Genomic DNA, 25,399 nt, shown 5'->3' with positions numbered 1-25,399 from the left:
TTGACTTTTGAGTGCCTGAATATCAGGCCTTTTCAATTCAGTCTCTGGTGTACTGTGTAGGCTAACTGAAGGGTACTTACCTCTCTCCACTCCTTATTGCTGATGCCTTGTGTGTACAGAACGCATACTAGATGGAGAAGGAGGAACACAGAAGAACCAGGTTAAACAGGGGACCCTGCGTGACCTTTTGAGTGTGAGGGAAAATGCATTACAGGGTTACAAACATAGGAGGAATGGTTTATCAACAACAACATAAAGCTCTAGTGGGAAGAAAACTGAGCTCATTCCTGGTGTACTTATTTCAGTAGGGTTTTGAGAATGCACGGCATAATAAGCTCCTGTTGAGTTAGTGACACACACACACACACACACCTACATTTAATCACTTACTCAGCAGCCCCGAGGAGACCTGAAGCCAATTAGCCTCTGTTCATATGCCTCTTACAGAGAGAGGGAAGAGAGGAATGTAGCGAACATAAGAGGAGCCTTTGTCCCTCTCTCTCTCCCCGTCTCTCGCTATCCCGTCTCTGCCTCACTCCCACTAGCGCTCCATTTCTCTCCCTCTCCCTTCATTTTCAAAGGCACGTCCAAAGAGAGGTATACGACCTTTAAGTCTCACCTGAGACCTGAGAAGAAAAGGCCAGAGTTGTCCCCCTATCCCTCCTGTCTCCAGATCTTTCCTGTACCCTCTCGCTGCCCACTGAAGCAGCTTAATGCTGGGAGACTTGAGCAGCAGCACTCAGCATGATTAAGATGGCCACTCAGCACAAGTGCCTCCTTACATGAATGTTTATGGCCCTGGACCTGGCTCATCATCATAAGCCTATCATCATTAGTCACAAAGCCTCCTTCTCCCTAATCTTCGCCACAGATCCCGAACCGGAATATGAATAAATCTGCCTTGAGAATATGACTCGTGACATATGAGCGGAGTCACTGACTAACGAGGCGTGAGAAGGAAGACGACCGGTTTCTATTTTTGGGCTGGAGTTGTGGAGGAGGGGAGAGGAGAGATGGGGAGACTAAGATACAGAATTGAGAAATGCTGAATATATAGGAGATCAACACCAAAACAATGTTGATGACAAGTTTGACACACACTGATATCAAGTACAGGAATATGTGTGTGTGTGTGTGTGTGTGTTGTGCTCACGTCATGAGACATGCATAAAGAAAGGAAGAAGAAAAAAAAGACTTACAGAAATTCATGCAAGGCTAGAGGAATATAAGAATGTCAAGACAGGCAGAAAAAGCAGACAAGCAGACAAAAGGCCTGAAAGAAAAACAGAAAGATGAAGAGCATGTGTGAGGCATTCCGACCAGAGAGAGAGAAAGAGCAAGAGAGAGAAGGCAACAGTGCCACAACAACACAAAACCATTAACCACATGACTTATTAATACACAGTGATTCGTCAGTAAAATATGACATAATAACATTCGTACATACATACCAGTGGAGGCTGCTGAGGGGAGGAGGGCTCATAATAATGGCTGGAACGGAGTCAATGGAACGGTATCAAACACATGGAAACCACGTCTTTGATGTGTTTGATACCATTCCATTGACTCCATTCCTTATTTTGAGCCCTCCTCCCCTCAGCAGCCTCCACTGATAGATACATACATCACACAGACCCCTTTTATTATGCATTTATTTATCGTAATTGTTTTGCACTAACCCTCTTGCACTGGCCCTATGCACAGTCAATTGACTCTACCCACACACTCACACATACTACACTGACACTCCAACACACACACACACACTGCTGCTACTCTATTATATATCCTGATTGCCCAGTCACTTTTGCCCCGACCCACATGTACATACTATATTAGCTCAACTACTTCGCACCCCTGCACATTGACTGGTGCTCATTGTGACTCACACCTTGGTGTAATCCCCGTTGTATGGCATACTAACGTATACGAGTTGTATCCATCACAAGACAAAGTGTTTGTGTGTTTTTGTAAGAAAATAGTCTCCGGAGTCAACGTCATTCAGCGGGCAACTAACGAGTCCCATTGAAAAGGCATTGGTTCTATTCACCAAAGTGCGTCGTTGGAGCACGTGTCGATCGTGAGGGGTCGAGGGTCGAAAAGAAAAGGCAGCGTTGCTCTCGGATCGGCTTTCCCCGTCGTTTCACAAGACTGACGGTGGAGCAGCTCCTGGAGAGATATTATCACCTCCGGCTGCAAATGTGGACGCGGCTTATAACGCGCACGTTGTTGCACGTCGTTAAATATTTTGAGGCAAGGATTACAGACACTGTAGCCGTACAATTAGAAAAATAGAACTCGATTGATTGAACGCGAAATTGATTTCAATAGGATAGAAATGCAGTGTACAAAACATTAGGAACATATGCTCTTTCCATGACACAGACTGACCAGGTGAATGCTAGGATCCCTTATTGATGTCACTTGTTAAATCCACTTCAAAAATCAGAGAGGATGAAGGGGAGGAGACGGGTTAAAGAAGGATTTTTAAGCCTTGAAACAATAAAAGACACACAATGCATATGTGTGCCATTCAGCAGGGTGAACGGGCAAGACAAAAGATTTAAGTGCCTTTGGTAGTAGGTGCCAGGCGCACCGGTTTGAGTGTGTCAAGAAGGTCAATAATGCTGGATTTTTCACACAACAGTTCTCCATGTGTATCAAGAACGGTCTACCACCCAAAGGACATGCAGCCAACTTGACACAACAGTGGGAAGCATTGACGTCAACATGGGCCAGCATTTCTGTGGAACGCTTGACACATTGTAGTGTCCATGCCCCAACACGTCGAGGCTGTTTTGAGGGCAAAAGGGGTGCAACTCAATCTTAGGAAGGTGTTCTTAATGTTTTGTGCACTCGGTGTATGTAGGCCTGTTTGTAGCCTATAGGCCTACTGTATTAATCGTTTAATGCAGTCACCCTCCGTTATCATTTGAAGCACCTTTTAATCCTTAGCTTGTGTAACAATTGGAAATACATTGGCAACTTTGTATGCGATTTCGTTCTGAAGTTATCAGCGGTCAAAGAGACGGATAAACATCTTGATTCTGTGTTGAGCGGAGATCTTGTGTGTATAAAGTGACGCGGAAGGGCAAAAATGTATCCAACGGCACACTTCGCTGTTCTACGAGTGGTCTGAAGCAGTTAGCAAATAACAAAATGTGTTAAAATTTTGGGAAACAGCTTAGCGATTTAACCCTTTACATGAGCGGGAATTGGCCTGAAATGGATAGGGATACATTTAAATGTTTCTTAAAGAAGAAATATGAAAACGCATATGCATTGTAGTAATTGAAAGGGAACAGTTTGGTCTAAATTTTTTACCATAATCTCCAAAGTTGAGGACACAACAGCTCACACCCCTGAATCCAAATATCACACTGTAGATTCCGTGTGCATTTTACGTGTATTGTACATTTCGCCACATTTGTTGATAACGAAATCTGAGGATACTCTGAATACATTCAGTAAGATTAGAAGAACATTCCTGAAAAATGTGGGGTAGGTGCAACATAAAATAAAGCAATGACAAAGAATTGAGTGAAAGGACTTATTGGTGTTTCCAAATGGCCACACACCTCTCCAAAGTGTGCACAGTTCCTAAGTAATTTCAATGCACCTTTATGACTCAAAGAAGATTCTTCAACTATAAGTGACTTTTTACACTTGTAGTTGTTTGGGTTGGAACACAACCCTGCATCCCCATCATCACACAAGTACTGTTGTTGTTCACACAATCCAAAAACTGCCCATTATAAAATCGCAAAGGAGTCATGCGTGCATTCAGTTGTGTGTTCCACAGCTAATTTCCTTCACAACAGACATAGGCTCATTCTGTTCAGAACAACCCAGGGTATGACGCCATGTCATCTTGTAACTGTATATCAACCATAGTGATCATAAACATTGACACTGTATGACAAGAATTTTATGATATATGAAGTGCACATTTGGACTCGCGGGTGTTTTGCTTGATTATATGACATCCAAGTGGTATTGTTATAATCCTCAACGTCTCATCTTTCAAAATACATCGAGTTCCCTCACTCGGACAACAAAAAAACGTGCAAAAGTTGCCCGATTAACAGGAGGGATGGGGGCAAGTTCTTGTTGCGTGCGGTGCTCAAGTTCAGAACGGCTATTAGTCAAAACTCGTACAACGCAAAGCCTGAGTTTTGATGGCCTTTGATGCCGTTCCAATTTAGGGGCTTATCAGTGCCCAAATCTGCTATTTTCACCCCGTATATGGGTACGAGTGTAAAGGACTACCAATTCTCATACGAAAAGTTCTAACGATGATTTTGGGAAACCGGGCCCAGACAGAGAGAGGAGGTTGGCTAGGGAGTGTGAGGATGGGTTAAGACAGATTAGGTCTTGGCTTAGGGCATAGAGAGGGGTTAAATGATTGAACAGCAGGGTTGGGGTCAATTCTAGTCAATTCAGGAAGTACACTGAAATTCCAATTCTCTTCATAGCTTTTCAAGGTGGAAGAATTTGAATTGTTATTGGAATTTGGTACACTTTCTGAATTGACTGGAATTGAAATGGAATTGACCCCAATCCTGCTGAACAGGATATAAAGCTTGTTGGAGATGTTTCAGGAGAGCAGAGCTTCAGGAAGCCCCCAGGCACACTCACCATTTATACAGAAACATTGAAATGGAACAGTGACATTGTGGAACTAACAAATAAACAGAAAACCATAGTGATCTTACTTGGGTCTGATTTGGAGAAGGTGTCCATGTCCAGCAGATTTCTGTGAAGAGAAAACAAACAGGAGGGAGCGAGGTGTGAATAAGTAAAACTGACACCACGTTGCTTCGTTAAACACAACGAGACGCTGATTGGCTCATTAAGGCTCTCGTTAGTTAAGGCAGGGAACACCGTTGGGGATAGATACAGGATACAAGCGTGACAGACACGATTGCGTCTCAAATGGCAACCTATTCACTAATAAAAAACAGCTTCTATCTCAAGGCCATCAGACTGTTAAAAAGCCATCACGAACACAGAGAGGCTGCTGCCTACATACAGACTTAATAATCATTGGCCACTTTAATAAATGGATCACTAGTCACTTTAATAATGTTTACATATCTTGCATTACTCATCTCATATGTATACACTGTATTTTATACCATCTATTGCATCTTGCTATGACGCTCTGTCATTGCTCACCCATATACATATATATTCTTATTCCATTCCTTTACTTAGATGTGTGTATTAGGACCGTTTTGTGGAATTGTTAGATTACACGTTAGATATTTCTGCATTGTCGGAACTAGAAGCACAAGCATTTCGCTACACTCACAATAGCATCTGCTAACCATGTGTATGTAACCAATATAATGTGATTTAATAGTACACTATTAAAAGGGCTCTGGTCAATAGGGTACCATTTGGGAAGAGAGACATGAGCGTCATGCTCTGATTGGCTAGGAGATGAGGCCTGTAAACGAGGCTTTGCTGTAGCAGCCGTTACAGAGCGGAGTGGGTCTCGCTCTTGTCAGGCTTATTAACCGATTGAAATGCACACGGCCAGTGCTGTTTAAAAGCCCCACCCATTATGATCAGTAACACCTTCTATATCATGATACTCAGGGGGGGGGGTTATAATGAAGTCATCATCAGTGATCAAGGACACCTTCTGTGCACCTCCCCTTTGGATGGGGCCGCCTTCCAACCCCCTAGAGAATCATCAGTCAATTAAACTGTTAATTTACATGAAAACAGACAAACTACCCCTAAGCCCCTACCTACACACAACGCATGAACGCCTTCAAACCCCACTGGAATCAATGACTCATTTACAAACAAAATAACCTTAACCCCCACCCCGCCTTTAAATTATAACTCCACAGCCAATGACAGATCTTACACTAGTCATTGAGCATTTATACGTTGGAGAATATTCATTAAATAAAGATTATGACTAATTTCAATCAGGGGATTTGGGGAATACAGTTACCTCTAATATAATTGAGATACTCTTTAGTGAATTCGCTGGAGTGATTCCAACACAGATCCATTCATCCTATAAGATCAGGATTGGAGGAAGGGATGGGGTGATGGATGGAGTGAGGGATCCGAGAGATGAGATACAGTAAGTGACTCCTCTGCCATGGCTTGGAAACGTTAACCTCTACGGGATCGGTGTCCCTAAACCGGGAAGGTTGTTGCAAACGTGCACTAATGTGACTAGAGAATGTTGTATACAAACAGCCAACTTTCCGGGACATAGACATGTCTTATATGGGCAGAAAGCTTACATTCGTGTTAATCTAAGTGCAGTGTCCAATTTACAGTAGCTATTACTGTGAAACAATACCATGCTATTGTTTGAGGAGAGTGTACAACAAAACACTTATCAAGGCAACTGGTTTGACACATACACCTCTTTAGGTAAATAATGTACTGATTTGTCACCCTGAGGGTCCCAGAGATAAAATGTAGTAGTTTTGTTTGATAAAATCCATTTTTATATTCAAATGTAAGAACTGGGTTCTACAGTTTGAACCCCTGCTGTCTCTGGCCCCACACCGACCCCGCCCGGCTAGCTAGATGTGTGAAGGTTAGTGTATTTTCTGTAGGGAAGATAATTATCTATCTTTTATGACATTCCTCGGAGTGTGTACACTTAAATGTTTTATTACCATAGCATTTTTGTATATTCTCTATAGTTATGTACTTAAAGATGTATCAATTGACCAATTTGGCACATTTGGGCAAACTCCTGGCAGACTTGATACAAAATATTGTGTAGTAATGTAATTCTTTATTGGCTCAGTCTGAAACGTTGAACACACTGCTGCCATCTGGTGGCCAACATCTAAATTACACTTAGACTCCTATCTGAATGTATGGCCTTTCTCTTGCATTTCAAAGATACAAAAATACAAAACCATTTTATGTTTTTATTATCTTTTACCAGATCTAATGTGTTATATTCTCCTACATTAATTTCACATTTCCACACACTACAAAGTGTTAAATTTCAAATGCATATCCTTGCTTCAGGTTCTGAGCTACAGGCAGCTAGCTTTGGGTGTGTCATTTTAGGTGGATTTTTTATTTATTTTTTAAATGGTGCGGGAGAACTACCCTTCTCTCCTCCTGACCTGCTGGTTCATGTCCCATTGAACTATCCCCAACACTTACTGAGCTGTATAAAGGTGATGAAAGGTCAGAAAATGCTGGCCTGTTCCACTTTATTCCGTTAAAGCCCAGGGATCAGCAGAGGCTTTGGACTGCTGTAGAACAGGAGGGAACACTGATCTTTCTGAGTCCATGCCTTCCTGTTCCCAGTTACCCGTGTTGCTCACTGACTCGCTCACTTTGCCAGTGAGTGTATGTGTGCATGGATCCCTGTGTGTGTGTGTGTGTGTGTGTGTGTGTGTGTCCATGTCTTATAGAGTCTTAAAGCTGCAGAGTCTATAGTATGGTCTGCACGGTCGTGACGGCATTTTAAAACCAGGTTTCCTTCCTCATAGCAGGAGATAAATATTTTAGCCAGACTGTGTTGGCTGGTTACATCACTGAGACTGGCCCTTTGGTCCTCGCTGTGTGTAATGGGCCCCTGGGTTCCCCCTGTGTGTGTGTGTCCGTGCCTCAGCATTAGGGCTGTGTCGGGCATGACATTTTGTCAGCCGGTGATTGTCAAGCAAATAACTGCCGGTCTCACGGTAATTGACCATTAATTCCCATAAACACGTTCAGCATCTCCTGGCTTCCGCACATTTGGAACAACTACATTTAAAAAAAAGTCTAATACATCCATTTAATATAGCCCACACCATCACAACAAATCCATTATTTATTTTAGACAGATCTAAAAGACACATAGTATATTTCAGAAGAACAGAATATATGTCCTTGTGTTAGGCCCTGATCTGGCTATGCTGTGGGCTAATTTAGGTCATTTAGCAGACAAGACTTGATTAGAATACCGTAGGCATTATTTTATATTTGAGTATGAAGAATACAATTGAACATAGCTGAATAAAATAGAAAGGATATTTTCTCCAAACGATTTCCGAGGGAGTGTGCACATGCGGCTTTTCTGTGTTGAGCGGTTAACAAAGAAACAGGTCTTCCTATATGCTTCATTTAGTTATTTATGCAACTTTAGTTGCGATTCAAACGTTGGTTTAAATGTTTAATACAGTCTAAGGCTGCACGATGCGACTAATGATGATTTGAAAAAAGTTGCTAGAAAGGCATGCGCTCTGCTTTGTTTCTTGTGCAGGCTGCACACACTTCATCAGTCTCTCATTCACAACTCAACAAGGACTTGGTAATAATCTCACCAGGCTTCAAATTTCACTGTGGCATCCCCCTTGTGTGGCCGTAACGCATCCTAAAATAATCCATCCCTTTTGTGGACAACGTGGCTGTTGTGCCCTTGGACTGAATATACCAATTATAATCCCCTTCTCCCAGCTGCCAAGTGCCGTGCTCTGAAGCACCTCTCCCTCACATGGCTCTCTCATATATCACAACTCTTATTAGCCAATGCCAGTAATGTGATCGGGCCCTTCTCATAGGCATCTCAGTTCCGAAGTAGGCTACAAGTGAAGACCGACACATCGAGAATGCGCGAGCGTCTTTCTTATCAAAATCCGAGGCGCATAGTGAAGATGTTAGAAGAACTGTCCATATGTACTTTGTCAGCCAACAAGATGAGTAGGCCTAAAAAACAGCAAAAGCACTAGCCAATGTCAATCTACTATCCCCCATAGTATAAAAGTTGAGCTATTCTATTGCTTGACTTTTTACATTTACATTTTTAGTCATTTAGCAGACACTCTTATCCAGAGCGACTTACAGTAGAGTGCATACATTTTATTACATTTTTTACATACTGAGACAAGGATATCCCTACCGGCCAATCCCTCCCTAACCCCTAACCCGGACGACGCTATGCCAATTGTGCGTCGCCCCACGGACCTCCCGGTTGCGGCCGGCTGCGACAGAGCCTGGGCGTGAACCCAGAGACTCTGGTGGCGCAGCTAGCACTGCGATGCAGTGCCCTAGACCACTGCGCCACCCGGGACTTGTCCTTCTGTGCCAGAAAGAAATATTCCAAACATACTCTGGGACAGTTGTTCGATGCGATAGATCTCAAATGAATACAATATTTTAAAAGCAATGAGGCGGATGCAACAGATCAGAACATTTGGCTTAAAATGTTGATAAACTATTAGGCCATTTCGTCACAATCTTAGCACAGCAATGCGCACACGGCAGTAGGCTATAAGCGCAAACGTTCCAAAATGCAATGAATTAGCAGGAATACACTGTTCTTAAAATACATGTCATCTATGCACTTAAACAGTGAATGGAGTACACTTTTCCCATGGTTCATTTTCATGCCAGCCAGGTAGATAATACTCCTGTTGTAAAGAGAAGCAATGTGCTTAATATTAGGAAAGTTGAGAAATAAATATAGTAAGCCTTGCCTATAGAAAGCTGATGGGATCCTCTTTTTAATAGAGGCCATCAAAACATTTTCACTCAATTGCAAAGCGTATAGAAATGTTGCGCAACATGAGATCATGGGCTGTCATGAAGTGTTTGATTTGACTTTTGATTACATTTGCATCGATGTCTGAGTGATTAGAGGGACAAAAGAGTGGTGCTTACCAGGCAGTTAGCGTGTTTGGTAGGCTACTAATGACCATCAGCTGCATCAGAGCTTGGAAAAGCCTAGTTACCGTGACTAAACCGTCATGTGTTATTTGACTAAGGTCATGACTCGTGACTGTCGGTGTAGCGGTAATATGGCCACCGTAACAGCCCCATCTCAGCATGCCTCTGGGTGGGCCGGGTTTTAGGCTTTCAACCTGAGATGCTAATTTCAATAAGTCGTGCTCATCTCGCTTTCCATCTCTCTCTCTCAGTAGGAGGCTGAAAGCTGAAAGCCACAGAGATGGTAAATGCCCATTTAATATGCTCTGTTCCATTAAGAGCTGGCAGGGTTAGTTTCCTGGAATTAACCCTCCCACCACTTCTCCACAGTGGTTTATCATTGGACGGCTTAAAGTGGAACTGACAGTGTTTAAACTACGTTGCAGATATGAAACAAACAAATCATAATATCAGTTAAATATCACATTTCAGTTTATCCTACAAAACCAACTTTATAAGAAGTTTTAAAATAAGTTCTGACAAATTCTACAACATGGAGCAAACTCTGCCTGCCCCCCCCCCCCCCAGCACTACACAGCTGATTCAAATAATCAAAGCTTGATAATGAGTTGGTTATTTCAATCAGCGGTGTAGTGCTAGGGCAAAAACCAAAACGTGCAACCAGGGGTGGGCCCCAGTGGGTTGGGTCAAGCATGCATCCTAGGCAAGTAGTAGAAGGGCGAGCAGGCTATTATTCCCCATCATTTCAGTGCAATGTTTTAATGGCCAACTAGCTGAAAAGGTTTGAGAGGGTTTATCTAATGTTCCCTCACTAGATTTGATCTTATTTCGCTCTGGCTAACAGTTGTTGATCTTGTTGTTGTCAATGTGCCAAACTAAGGGAGACAGCCTGCCTTTTTCACGGTTGTTTGATCAATAGGACTGTAAAGTACCCAAACGTAAAGAGGACTCCCGTGGTATTGACATAATTGCAGAACTTAATTCAGGTGTATTTTGTGGCTGTTGCTATTGCCTGTAGTTATAGTTCCGTTCAAAGTGAATGATGGCAGGCCTATGTGGCAAATGGCTCTGATTGGCTATGGCGCACCAGTCCTGGACAAGACAGATCCTGGACAAGACAGAGTTTTTTTTTAATAGGTTTTATTTGCTGCAGTGTCTTAATTGTCCAAACGCACAGCCGCTTTCCCACTCGACATTGCGATAGAATTTTCACAGATGCCGTACTGTACGTCATTCCCTAACATTCTATGCACAGTAAGCTTGACATCAGCCCTCTGCTCATTAAAAACAGGAGGAGAAGAGACGAGAGCTGTTTCACAGAGTATCCCCCGCCATCACTCTTCTCATTAGCTCTCTCCTCTCCATCCTCCTCCCCTCTCTCTCTCTCTCTGATATGTGTTTGTAAAGACATTTCATTTAATGAACATGTCAAGCGCGTCTCTGATCGGCTAACGAATGACAGATCGCCACTGTTTGGTTAGGACGGCATTGCCATGACAACCCGCTGAACATGTGCCAGACCACCAGAACCCTGACCTACGTTACCCATCATCCTCTACCGTGCTACTCGAGAAATAGATTTCACCTGATGGAATTGTGAAGTCATATACACAGTGCACAGTTACAGTCCCGCCATTGGTCTGTGAAACTGTGCCTTAACCAGGGATATTACTGTCCTGCTGGTCATGATCTGTGACCATGGGTAACACTGTCACTGCACGGAGAGAAAACTGAGAGAACAAGAAAAGGAGAGGGGAGAAGAAATGAGGAAAGATGGAAAATGTGAGCAAACACTCTCTCCTACCTTCTTCCCTCTCTCCTTCTCCCTCTCCCTCCCTCACTCTTCCTACTCTCTTGCTTCACTCTCTCCCTCCCTCCCTCCTTTGCCCTCCTTCTCCCCTGCCTTCTTCCCTCTCTCCCGCCTTTGCCCATCTTCCCTCCCGCCTTCTTCCCCTCTCCCTCCCTCCCTGCGTCAACCCTCTCCATTCTCTCCCTCCTTCACCTCTTCCCTCCCTCCTCCACCCCTCTTCTCTCCATCATTCTTTCCTCTCCCACTCTTAGTTCACCCTTCCTTCACCCTTCCCAGTGTGGCCTGGATAATGGATCCACAGAGAATACACCATCACACTGAACTAGATCCAGCCACCACGGAAGGAAACGGGACTGACAAACACACACACACACACCGTGTGCCGATTCTAATCCAAAGTGTGAGGTAGAATATCACATCTGTGCTTCCATACAGCTGCAGTATCAAAGACCAAAACACTCTCAAGCTGTGTGATTCCTTCTCCCTGTTGTACTAGTGAACATGGTGCTGGGATTCTAATCTTATCAACATAACATTGCCTACCTACCTGCACATCCATGAAGATCCTGATACAGAAAAAAATTAGGTGAATATATGCAGTGTTCCGTCTTCATTTAGATTTGATTGTATCTAATACAAACGGGAATACTACAGAATAACAGACTAGACACATATCATACCCATAGAAATACTATATTAACATTTACTGTAAGTAGTGAATATGTTTTCTATTTCCATGGTGGCTCGTACTGTTTGAAAGGAAATGGAGTTGTGTGTGGCAACCGAGCAGGATTATGCTTGGCAACATCTGGAGAGAACAGTTGCAACAGAGCATGCTAATATGACCTGAGGCTTTTCAACAGGTCACTGAGCCCAGCTCCACAGGTAGAAGCTAGCTACTGCTTTCTGTCCATCTTTCTCCCTTTCCCTCCCACTTTCTTTCACACACACACAGAAAGAGAGCATCAGCAGCGCTGTGACTTGTATATTCTCAGTGCCTCTCTCGGAGAGACCTGTCCTAATTTTTACTGACAAGCTGGGCTGGGAGGGCAAAGAGACAGCCTCGGCAGTGTGTACGCATGCGCTCACCTTCACACACTATTTCAACCTGTGCTTGCCATGTTTTACATTACCAGGCAAATCAACATGCGAAGTGGTGGTCATGAAAGACATCAATCAATTTCAATCAATTTTATTTTATATAGCCCTTCGTACATCAGATAATATCTCGAAGTGCTGTACAGAAACCCAGCCTAAAACCCCAAACAGCAAGCAATGCAGGTGTAGAAGCACGGTGGCTAGGAAAAACTCCCTAGAAAGGCCAAAACCTAGGAAGAAACCTAGAGAGGAACCAGGCTATGAGGGGTGGCCAGTCCTCTTCTGGCTGTGCCGGGTGGAGATTATAACAGAACTATGCCAAGATGTTCAAAAATGTTCATAAGTGACAAGCATGGTCAAATAATAATCATGAATAATTTTCAGTTGGCTTTTCATAGCTGATCATTAAGAGTTGAAAAACAACAGGTCTGGGACAGGTGGCGGTTCCATAACCGCAGGCAGAACAGCTGAAACTGGAATAGCAGCAAGGCCAGGCGGACTGGGGACAGCAAGGAGTCACCACGGGCAAGACATGCCACAGAAGTAGAGCCCATCCACTGAGACACAGCTAGTCATTACTATACACACTGCCAGAGGCAGTTTAAATGCGTCGCTCTCCCCCGCTATCTCTTTTCACTCTGTTTCCCTGCCCCCCCTCTCTCAATCTCAGGTCTTACCACCATCTATCAATGTATTCCATCTTAGCTAGGCACAATAACACGTTTACTGAAGTGTCAATGTTTCATTCATGGATTCTGTTGAGAACCCATTCTGATTGGTTGATCTCTCTGTTTCTCTCTCTCTCTGACCTTTCCTCCAACTCTCTATCCACCTCTCTACCCCTCACTTCCTCTCCTACACTCCCATTTCCTTTGCCAGTCCTCCAGCAGAGAGAAGAGCCCAGTAGAGGAAAGGTTGTTAGGGCTGGCAGTATGACAGCAGCATGGCAGCAGGCAGCCAGGAGCCAGGGGATCCCTAAGCAGCACAGAGAAGAGCAGTGTGTCTGCCTCCCCAGGGTAGAGATGAGGGGACACCCAGAGGAATACTCACAAGAGAGATGCAACCAGGGTAGGGATTACTACATTAGGCCCATGAGAGTCCCCCACTCACTGGAATGTGTTTCTCCCCCCCCCCCCCCCAACTCTCCATGAAATCTTATTACATGTTGGTAAATCATTACTGTAGCGTTTCTGATGGGATGTTGTTGATATCTTTGTAATTTATGTATATGGAAATTAAGAGCACATGAACACACACAAACAACAGATACACACATGCATGACTACATATTTATTAGCACGAGGAGAGCGATGAATAGACGTGAACATGGATACTTGCTTCTCCAGCAGTCTGTCAGCCTCAATATCACAATGGTGACAGTGACTGACAGAGTCAGGTTGAGGCCCAGCCCCCTAACTTCTTGTTTCCAATATTCCAACGGTGAAAAGGCTGAGAAGAGAGAATCAGGACCACCTGTGACTTGTCACTCAAATCTTCACCTGTCATTCAAAAGAAACTCTAGCCTGTGATGTATAGAGTTAAGTTGGAACTCCTCAATCCTGGTCCAAAGGACCCACGTGACATGCAGAGTTGTGTTCCAGCCAAGTGCTAGCACACCTTCAACTAAATCAGAATATTTAGGTGTAGATAAAGTAACCAAGCGTGATAACATTCGATATTGAATCTTCGAAGACAGTCAATAAAACCGTCATTCCATGCAAACCATACAAAAAGCCATTCGCCGCCAAAAATGTGATTTGCCTGCAAAATGCTAATAAAACTAAAAAGTGCTTACAGTAGGGAAAGGAACTGGAGTTAAGTTGAGCGGTACACTCCTCCAACGAGATCAAGGCCAAAAAAAGCAATGGGTCACCGGGTGATTGAAGTGAATTCAGTGTAGGCTGACTAGGCACTTGGCGGGGTGACAAGAGGAGCTCTTTAGAGCAAGTGCTGCTGGCTGCTCTTTCTAGCAGGTAATGTAATTATGGTTATTGATGTATTCAGGGATCTATTATATGAGCCTTGGTCAAAACGGTGCACTTTATATGGAATAGGGTGACGTCTGGGATCGTTCTGGTCATTGAAGAGATCATCCAGCAGTAGCCCCCACCATGCAGCGCTCCAAAGGTCACATGACCGTGGATGATTTTATTGCCAAGATGTGAGGAGTATGTAAATCAGTACTAGGAGGGAGGTAAACATATGCATGAACACATATACTCACACACAGGGCTGTGGAACATTTTTAAAATACATTGATCTTTATGGTAATTTCTATCTGCATTTTATAAATGTATCATAAAACACTACAAAGCACTTCTATTCAGTGCATTCAAAAAGTATTCAGAGTAGTGATGCACCGATATTACATGTTTTTGGCCGATACCGATATCCGATATTTTCCTTGCCAAAACAACTATACCGATAACAGATATTTAATTTTAGCCGCCTTTTAAGCATTCTAGTAGTTAAACAGTTAACACACACACATAGTCGCAGCGGTCTAAGGCACTGCATCTCAGTGCAAAAGGCGACACTATAGTCCCTGACTCGAATCCAGGCTGCATCACATCTGGCCGTGACTGGGAGTACCATAGGGTGGTGCACAATTGACCCAGCGTCGTCCAGGTTTGGCCGGGGCAGGCCGTTATTGTAAATAAGAATTTGTTCTTATCGGACTTGCCTAGTTAAATAAAAGGTTACACACACACACACACACACCCTCCCTCTTCAAAACGGGGAGAGACTCCAGACCTAAAACTGTTATAGACCTATATCCATCCCGCACTGCCTTTCTAAAATCTTCGAAAACAAAGTTAACAAACAAATCACCGACCATTTCGAATCCCACAGTACCTTCTCCACTATGCAACCTGGTCATGGGTGCACCTCAGCCACACCGCAGGTCCTAAACAATACCATAACAGCCATCGATAAAAGACAGTACTGTGCAGCCGTCTTCATCGACCTGGCCAAGGCTTTCGACACTGTCAATCACCGCATTCTTATAGGCAGACTCAATAGCCTTGGTTTCTCAAATGACTGCCTCACCTTGTTCAACAACTACTTCTCAGACAGAGTTCAGTGTGTAAAATCGGAGGGCCTGTTGTCCGGACCTCTGGCAGTCTCTATGGGGGTGCCACAGGGTTCAAATCTCAGGCCGACTCTTTTCTCTGTATATATATATCAATGATGTTGCTCTTGCTGTCGGAGATTCTCTGATCTTCTGGCACTTTTTTGGACACTGTGTTAACTAACCTCCAAACTAGAGGTCGACCGATTATTGGAGGACCAAAAAAAGCCGATACCGATTAAATTGGCCAATATTTTTTATTTGTAATAATGACAATTACAACAATACTGAATGAACACTTTTATTTTAACTTAATCAATAAAAACAATTTAGCCTCAAATAAATAATGAAATATGTTCAATTTGGGTTAAATAATGCGAAAACAAAGTGTTGGAGAAGAAAGTAAAAGTGCAAAATGTGCCATGTAAAAATGTTTAAGTTCCTTGCTCAGAACATGAGTCTTCAATATTCTCAGGTAATAAGTTTTATGTTGTAGTTATTATCTGAATTATAGGACTATTTCTCTCTATACCATTTGTATTTTAAATACCTTTGACTATTGGATGTTCTTAAAGACACTATAGCATTGCCAGTGTAACAGTATAGCTTCCGTCCCTCTCCTCGCCCCTACCTGGCCTCGAACCAAGAACACATCGACAACAGCCACCATCAAAGCATCGTTACTCATCGCTCCACAAAAGCCGCGGCCCTTGCAGAGCAAGGGGAACAACTACTTCAAGATCTCAGAGCGAGTGACGTCACCGATTGAAACTCTATTAGTGCGCACCCCGCTAACTAGCTAGCCATTTCACTTCGGTTACACCAGCCTAATCTCGGGAGTTGATAGGCTTGAAGTCATAAACATCTCAATGCTTGAAGCACAGCGAACAGCTGCTGGCAAAACGCACGAAGGTGCTCTTTGAATGAATGCTTACGAGCCTGCTGCTGCCTACCACCGCTCAGACTGCTCTATCAAATCATAGACTTAATTATAACATAATAACACACAGAAATACGAGCCTTAGGTCATTAATATGGTCAAATCCGGAAACGATCATTTCGAAAACAAAACGTTTATTCTTTCAGTGAAATACGGAACAGTTCTGTATTTTATCTAACGGGTGGCATCCCTAAGTCTAAATATTGCACAACCTTCAATGTTATGTCAAAATGATGTACAATTCTGGCAAATTAATTACACTAGATAAACTAGTAATTATCATCAACCATGTGTAGTTAACTAGTGATTGTGAAGATTGATTGTTTTTCTAAAAGAAGTTTAAATGCTAGCTTGCAACTTACCTTGGCTTCTTGCTGCACTCGCGTAACAGGTAGTCAACCTGCCACGCAGTCTCCTCGTGGAGCGCAATGTAATCAGCGTCCAAAAACGCAGATTACCGATTGTTATGAAAACTTGAAATCGGCCCTAATTAATTGACCATTCCGATTAATTGACCATTACGATTCAATGCCATACAACTCTCCTTCTGTGGCCTCCAACTGCTGTTAAATGCTAGTAAAACTAAATGCATGCTCTTCAACCGATTGTTAAACATACTCGCCCGCCCGACTAGCATCACTACTCTGGAAGGTTCTGACTTAGAACATGTGGACAACTACCTAGGTGTCTGGTTAGACTGTAAACTCTCCTTCCAGACTCACATTAAGCACCTCCAATTCAAAATTAAATCTAAAATCTGCTTCCTATTTCGCAACAATTCCTCATTCACTCATGCCGCCAAACATAGCCTCGTAAAACTGACTATCCTACCGATCCTTGACTTCGGCGATGTCATCTACAAAATAGCCTCCAACACTCTACTCAGCAAACTGGATGTAGTCTATCACAGTGTCATCCGTTTTGTCACCAACGCCCCATATACTACCCACCACTGCGACCTGTGTGCTCTCATTGGCTGGCCTTCACTACATATTCGTCGCCAGACCCACTGGCTCCAGGTCATCTATAAGTCTTTGCTCGGTAAAGCCCCACCTTGTCTCAGCTCACTGGTCACCATAGCAAAACCCACCCGTAGCCCTGCTCCAGCAGGTATATTTCACTGGTCATCCCCAAAGCCAACATTTCCTTTGGCCGCCTTTCCTTCCAGTTCTCTGCTGCCAATGACTCAAACGAATTACAAAAATCACTGATGCTGGAGTCTTATATCTCCCTCACTAACTTTAAGCATCAGCTGTCAGAGCAGTTTACCGATCACTGTACCTGTACACAGCCAATCTGTAAATAGCACACCCAACTACCTCATCCCCATATTGTTATTTATCCTCTTGCTCTTTTGCCCCCCAGTATCTCTACTTGCACATCATCTTCTGCATATCTATCACTCCAGTGTTTAATTGCTAAATTGGAATTATTTAGCCTCCATGGCCTATTTATTGCCTTCCTACTCTTCTACATTGCACATAGATTTTTCTATTTATTATTTCTATTCTATTTTTCTATTCTAATCAGAATTCGTTTTTCCCATAGTCGACCATTACAGTAATGATGAACAACAAAATCAACCATTTGTGTGTACAACAATGTTTAGTTAGTGCAAGGCTGACCCCCCCCCCCCTCTACATCCAACAAGAACCCGAACAAAGAGCAGGCCAAACTATCCCCCTCAGCACTGCCTGGACTGCGCCAAAATGCAAATTCCTTCCGTTTGAGTTATGTTATAATTGTATTTTTTTGTTGTTATTGACTGTACGTTGTTGTTGTTATTGACTGTACGTTTGTTTATGTGTAACTCTGTGTTGTTTTTGTCGCACAGCTTTGCTTCATGTTGGCTAGGTTGCAGTTGTAAATGAGAACTTGTCCTCAACTGGCCGACCCGGTTAAATAAAGGTGAAATACAAAAAGAAATAAAAAGATTATTCTCCAAAAACATAGCAAATGACAATCTGTTTCAGTAGCTATAGTTAGCTAGCCAACTATATAGCTAGGTGTCATCCTCTAAAATAATCCTAATTTATAAAACAGCTCTTATCTGATTAATGGTGGTCGGACCCATCTATGTGATGCTAGCCACAATAAGGATTAGCCAAAATAGTGGACTTTGCGGTTAGCCTCCAAAATAAAAGTATGTCATAGACAGTGATGCAAATTAATACAAATAGTAGAATTATGCCATAATTAAATAGATCATGATAAACGAGGTTGGAATGTTATTATATAAAATCAACAAAAGATTTGTTAATTTGACAAATCTGTTGAAATCACACTGGATGTACTATAATTTAGAATTGCATTGGGGGCATACGTATTTCACCTTACATATAAAACCTTATTTGTTCGTCAAAAATGGTGAATAACTCACCACAGGTTAATGGGAAGGGTATGCTTGAAAGGATGCACATAACTCTGCAATGTTGGGTTGTATTGGAGAGAGGCTCAGTCTTCAATCATTTCCCACACACTCTGTGCCTGTATTTAGTTCTCATGCCAGTGAGGGCCCGAGAATACGCTCTCACATAGGTACGTGGTTGAAAAGGGCATCGGTGTCTTAACAGCGCGATTTGCAAGAAACTCTGAGCGCAGCCCAATCCAGAAATCTGGCAGTGGCTTCTGATTAAATTTTCACAGAACCGCTTGTTGCAATTTCGATGAAGCGCTTGTTCAGATATCAGTAAGTGGACTGGAGGCAGGGCATGAAAGGGATAACGAATCCAGTTGTTTGTGTCGTCCTTTTCGGGAAAGTACCTGTGTAATTGCGCACCCAGCTCCCTCAGGTGCTTCGCTATATCACATTTGACATTGTCCGTAAGCTTGAGTTCATTTGCACACCAAAAAAACAATATAATGATGGAAAGACCTGTGTGTTGTCCTTGTTAATGCAGACAGAAAATAGCTTCAACTTCTTAATCCTAGCCTCCTTGTAAACCTTGATTCAGATCACCCAGATAGGCCGGTCGTGTGAGAAACTAGTCATCATGCAACCGGTCAGACAAGTGAAAATTATGGTCAGTAAAGAAAACTTTAAGCTCGTCTCTCAATTTAAAAAAAACCTGTCAATACTTGGCCCCTTGACAACCAGTGCACTTCTGTATGTTATAAAAGCATTACATGGTCGCTGCCCATATCATTGCAGAATGCAGAACATACACGACAGTTCAGGGGCCTTGCTTTAACAAAGTTAACAATTTTCACTGTAGGGTCCAAAACATATTTCAAGCTGTCAGGCATTCCCTTGGCAGTAAAAGCCTCTCGGAAGATGCTGCAGTGTACCGAAGTGGCGTCGGGAGCAACTGCTTGCACGCGCGTTCCCACTCCACTATGTCTCCCTGTTATGGCTTTTGTGCCATCAGTACAGATACCAACACATCTTGACCACCAAAGTCCATTTGATGTCACAAATCTGTCCAGTACTTTCAAAATATCCTCTCATGTTGACCTGGTTTCCAGTGGTTTGCAGAAGAAAATGTCTTCCTTAATTGACACCCATAAACATAACAGACATATACCAGCAGCTGTGCCAGGCCTGCCACCTCTGTTGACTCATCCAGCTGTAACGCATAGAATTCACTGGCTTGTATGCGAAGCAGTAATTGTTTCAAAACATCTCATGCCATGTCACTGATGCGTCGTGAAACAGTGTTGTTTGATGAAGGCATTGTCTGTATACTTTGTTTGGCCATTTCCCACAGCATTGTCCCAGCCATATCAGTGGTAGCAGGAAGAATTAAGTCCTCCACAATAGTATGGGGCTTGCCTGTCCTAGCCACTCGGTAGCTCACCATATAAAGACACTTCATATTAAATGGCATCTGGTGCTTTTATACATGTCTTACTACTCGAAAGATGTCTTCATTCTCGCTCAAAAAACTCCCGTGGCTTATTTTTCAAATTGTCATGTTTTGTTTCTAAATGTCTGCGCAGTAGTGAAGGTTTCCCGCGAGAGAGTAATGGTTAATGTGATTGGATGTTAATTATTTGACTAGGCTACCTCTATTTGACATTGTCTTGTTATTTCGCTGAACACTAGATGGTTTCATTTTATTTTTGGCAGTGAAACGAGGCTACTCAGGCGAGAAAAAAAACTGACCCAAATGTATAGTATAGAAAATGTGAAGAATATATATATTTAAAAAAAAATTATAATAAAAAAAAAAAAATATTTGGCGCACCCCTGACGGCATTATGTACCCCTGGCCTACACCATCACAACAAATCCATAATTTATTTTAGACAGGTCTAAAGAAACATGAAATGAAGAAAATATAGTATATTTCAGAAGAACATAATAGTTGTCCATATGTTAGACCCTGATCTGGCTATGCTGTGGGCTACATTAGTTAATTTAGCAGACAAGACTTGCTTAGAATGCCGTAGGCATTATTTTATAGGCTGCACACACTTCATCAGTCTCTCCTTCACAATTTAACAAGGACTTGATAATAATCTCAAATCGGCATCCCCCTTGTGTGGCCGTAACGCCCCCTAAAATAATCCATCCCTTTTGTGGACAACGTGGCTGTTGTGCCCTTGAATATACCAATTATAAATACCCTTCTCCCGGTTGCCAATTGCCGTGCTCCGAAGCACCTCTCCCTCACATGGCTCTCTCATATATCACAACTCTTATTAGCCAATGCCAGAAATGTGATCGGGTCCTTCTCACAGGTATGTCAGTTCCGAAGTAGGCTACAAGTGAAGACCGACACATCGAGAATGATGCGTGAGTGTCCTTCTTATGGAAATCCGAGGCGCATAGTGAAGATGTTAGAAGAACTGTCCACATTTACTTTATCAGCCAACAAGATGAGTAGGACTAACGAACAGCAAAAGCACTAGCCAATGTCAATCTACTATCCCCCATAGTATAAAAGTTAACCTATTCTATTGGTCAACATGTAATTCTGTGCCAGAAAGAAATATTCCAAACATGCTCAGGGACAAATGGTGGGATGCGATTGCTTTTAAAATATTGTATTCATTTGAAATCTATGAGGCTGATGCAATAGATCAGAACATTTATCTTAAAATGTTGATAAACTATTAGGCCATTTCCTCACATAAGCGCGAATGTTCCAAAATGCAATGAATTAGCAGAAAAACACTGTTCTCAAAAGTGATCACAAACGTGATTATGCATGTAATGCTTTATTTTAAAAGGTGCATTTTTATGTTAAAAATGACCTTACCAAACGTGAAACTCACACGCCGCCTATGCATGTACTATGCCAGTTAGGCTCTACACCGGTCGTAAAGCCGATTCACATGCTTCATTTTAAGAAGTTAATTGGACACTTTAGTTGTGATACAAACATATAGGCCTATGACCTAGGCTACATGGAGGTGTGGGCAGTTTCTTGCCTTACTGCAGACGCTGGGCATCATTCACAAGTGATAATACATCATTCGCAAGCGATAGGCTGATGTCATCCATCAGACTGTTCTTGATTTAATATTGTCTTTAAATACACTAAATAATGTGTGTGTGAAATTAGTTGATTTAGAACGGACCATTATCATGCACCTGTCTCGGAACAGGGGCAGGAGAAAAAAACACATGTCATCTATGCACTTAAACAGTGAATGGACAACGCTTTTCCCATGGTTCATTTTCATGCCAGCCAGGTAGGCTATACTCCTGTTGTAAAGAGAAGCAATGTGCTTAATATAAGAAAGTTGAGAAATAAATATAGTAGGCCTAGCCTATAGAAAGCTGATGGGATCCTCTTTTTAATAGAGGCCATCAAAACATTTTCACTCAATTGCAAAGCGTATAGAAATGTTGCGCAACATGAGATCATGGGCTGTCATGAAGTGTTTGATTTGACTTTTGATTACATTTGCATCGATGTCTGAGTGATTAGAGGGACAAAAGAGTGGTGCTTACCAGGCAGTTAGCGTGTTTGGTAGGCTACTAATGACCATCAGCTGCATCAGAGCTTGGAAAAGCCTAGTTACCGTGACTAAACCGTCATGTGTTATTTGACTAAGGTCATGACTCGTGACTGTCGGTGTAGCGGTAATATGGCCACCGTAACAGCCCCATCTCAGCATGCCTCTGGGTGGGCCGGGTTTTAGGCTTTCAACCTGAGATGCTAATTTCAATAAGTCGTGCTCATCTCGCTTTCCATCTCTCTCTCTCAGTAGGAGGCTGAAAGCTGAAAGCCACAGAGATGGTAAATGCCCATTTAATATGCTCTGTTCCATTAAGAGCTGGCAGGGTTAGTTTCCTGGAATTAACCCTCCCACCACTTCTCCACAGTGGTTTATCATTGGACGGCTTAAAGTGGAACTGACAGTGTATAAACTACTTTGCAGATATGCAACAATCATTATATCAGTTAAAAATATCACATTTCAGTTTATCCTACAAAACCAACTTTATAAGAAGTTTAAAAAATTGTTTAGTTTTAGAAATAGGTTAATTATATTAATCATGCATTGAATTGCATCAATCTAGTCTGCCGACAATGCCTTACTCTACGTTAGGGATTCCCAAACTGTCCCGGGGCCCCCCCTGGTTTCATGTTTTGGTTTTTGCCCTAGCACTACACAGCCGATTCAAATAATCAAAGCTTGATAATGAGTTGGTTATTTGAATCAGCTGTGTAGTGCAAAACCGAAACATGCAAACAAAACTTTTTTGGATCTACATTTTAAAAATAACTTTGTCCTCATATACAGTATTCACAAACCAGGGGACAGTGATCCACTTCAACAACCCACAAGTACAGGCCTACCTGGCAGCCAACACCTTCACCCATCACTGGCCACGCCAAGACCAAGCAGCTGACAGAGATGCTCCCCAGCATCCTTGACCAGCTGGGAGCAGACAGTCTGACTAGCCTCCGGAGACTGGCCAAGGCTCTGGCCAAGAACTGACTCCAGATCTGATCGAGACGCAAAGGAACTTCTTTGGTCACCTCATCTCCTCTCCCCAGGACAGTAAGGAGGACAGAAGGCTGATGCTCCTGACATTCACCCAGTGTAAGGGCAGTCAATCACAGTCCATAACAGACCTGACATCTGAGAACCCACGGGGTTGGAGAGAGATCTGATACCAGGCCAGAAAAATCTCTTTAGAAAATAGAAGGGAAAAAAGGGAAAAAGACCAAAGCACCAACTGTCCCCAGTAGGTGAGTAAGAAAGACAGAGAGAGAGACAGACAGGGATAGATGGGTGTGAGAAGAGGTGCATACCCTGTCAGAGATGTTAAATTATTCTAAAAGCCTTTCAGAGATCTTTTAAAAAGAGAGAACGATGCTTTGGCAAAATGTACATTGTTAGGTCATTCCAATAAAGCAAATTGAACTGAATTGAGAGAGAAATAGAAAGACAGAGACAGGCGCTGCGTACTATGTGTAAGTCACATCCCCCTCCCAGACACCAAGTCCCAGCGGGGAACGACTGTTCGCCCGAGTGAAGGAATGTCTCAGCAACAACTGTAACCATAGCAACTGTCCAACAGCCAATTGGGGCAATCGCACACGGGACTGACTGGCAGTTGGTAGTTTTTGGGGGGTTGGAGTATTTATCCCACTCAGACAGCAGCTGCCAATGGGACAATATAAGTTTGACGTCAACCCTCTGCTCATTAAAAACAGGAGAAGAGACGAGAGCTGTTTCACAGAATATCCCCCTTCTCTCTCCTCTCCCTCCCTCTGAGGAGATATGTTCGTACGAACATTTAATTTAATGAACATGTCAAGCACGTCTCTGATCGGCTAACGAATGACAGATCGCCACTGTTTGGTTATGACGGCATTACCATGACAACCCACTGAACATGTGCCAGACCACCAGGACCCTGACCTACGTTACCCATCATCCTCTACCGTGCTACTCGAGAAATAGATTTCACCTGATGGAATGGTGAAGTCACACACACAGTACAGTTACAGCCAAGTAGAGTGAGAAAAGGAAGTTCATAATTAGAAGTAAGGGAACAGTGTAACATCAGCCATTGGTCTGTGAAACTGGGACTTAACCAGGGATATTACTGTCCTGCTGGTCATGATCTGTGGCCATGGGTAACACTGTCACTGCACGGAGAGAAAACTGAGAGAACAAGAAAAAGGAGAGGGGAGAGGAAATGAGGAAAAATGGAAAATGTGAGCAAACACTCCTTTCCTCTCACATTCTCTCCTCTCCTTTCGTATCCTCGCCATCTCCTCCCTCTCCTGTCTTCTCTCCTTGGGGTGGTTCTCAGAACAAAGTGAGATCCCACAGAGGGCCCTTCCTCTCTTCTCACATTCTCTCCTCTCCTTTCGTATCCTCGGGCCTCCTCCCTCTCCGGTCTTCTCTCCTTGGGGTGGTTCCCACAGAGGGCCTCTCTTTCCCTTCCTTCACCCTTCCCAGTGTGGCCTGGATAATGGATCCACAGAGAATACACCATCACATTGAACTAGATCCAGCTACCACGGAAGGAAACGGGACAGACAAACACACACACACACACACACACACACACTGTGTGCCGATTCTAATTCAAAGTGTGAGGTAGAATATCACATCTGTGCTTCCATACAGCTGCAGTATCAAAGACCAAAACACTCTCAAGCTGTGTGATTCCTTCTCCCTGTTGTAGTAGTGAACATGGTGCTGGGATTCTAATCTTAGCAACATAACATTGCCTACCTACCTGCACATTCAAGAAGATCCTGATACAGAAAAAAAAAATAGGTGAATATATGCAGTGTACCTTCTTCATTTAGATTTGATTGTACGGCCTCCCGAGTGGCGCAGTTGTCTAAGGCTAGAGATTCTGGGTTCGAGTCCAGGCGCTGTCACAGCCGGCTGCGACCGGGAGACC

The 25,399-nt window shown here is 43.0% G+C and overlaps 1 protein-coding gene across 2 annotated transcripts in view; it reads right to left on the bottom strand.

The window, feature by feature from the left end:
• LOC129838865 (copine-8) overlaps window positions 1–25,399 on the bottom strand; it is a 141,208-nt gene that overhangs the window by 96,140 nt on the left and 19,669 nt on the right. For both annotated transcript variants that reach the window (XM_055906098.1, XM_055906097.1), the window contains exons 2-3: window positions 4,716–4,756; window positions 81–127 (exon numbers count right to left, since the gene is read on the bottom strand). In XM_055906098.1, coding sequence (XP_055762073.1) covers window positions 81–127; window positions 4,716–4,756 — 88 coding nt within the window. The remainder of the gene's footprint in view (window positions 1–80; window positions 128–4,715; window positions 4,757–25,399) is intronic.

Source organism: Salvelinus fontinalis, chromosome 39 (genome assembly GCF_029448725.1).
Source record: "Salvelinus fontinalis isolate EN_2023a chromosome 39, ASM2944872v1, whole genome shotgun sequence".
Classification (NCBI taxonomy): Eukaryota; Metazoa; Chordata; class Actinopteri; order Salmoniformes; family Salmonidae; genus Salvelinus; species Salvelinus fontinalis.
This window is presented reverse-complemented; position numbering and strand designations above follow the sequence as displayed.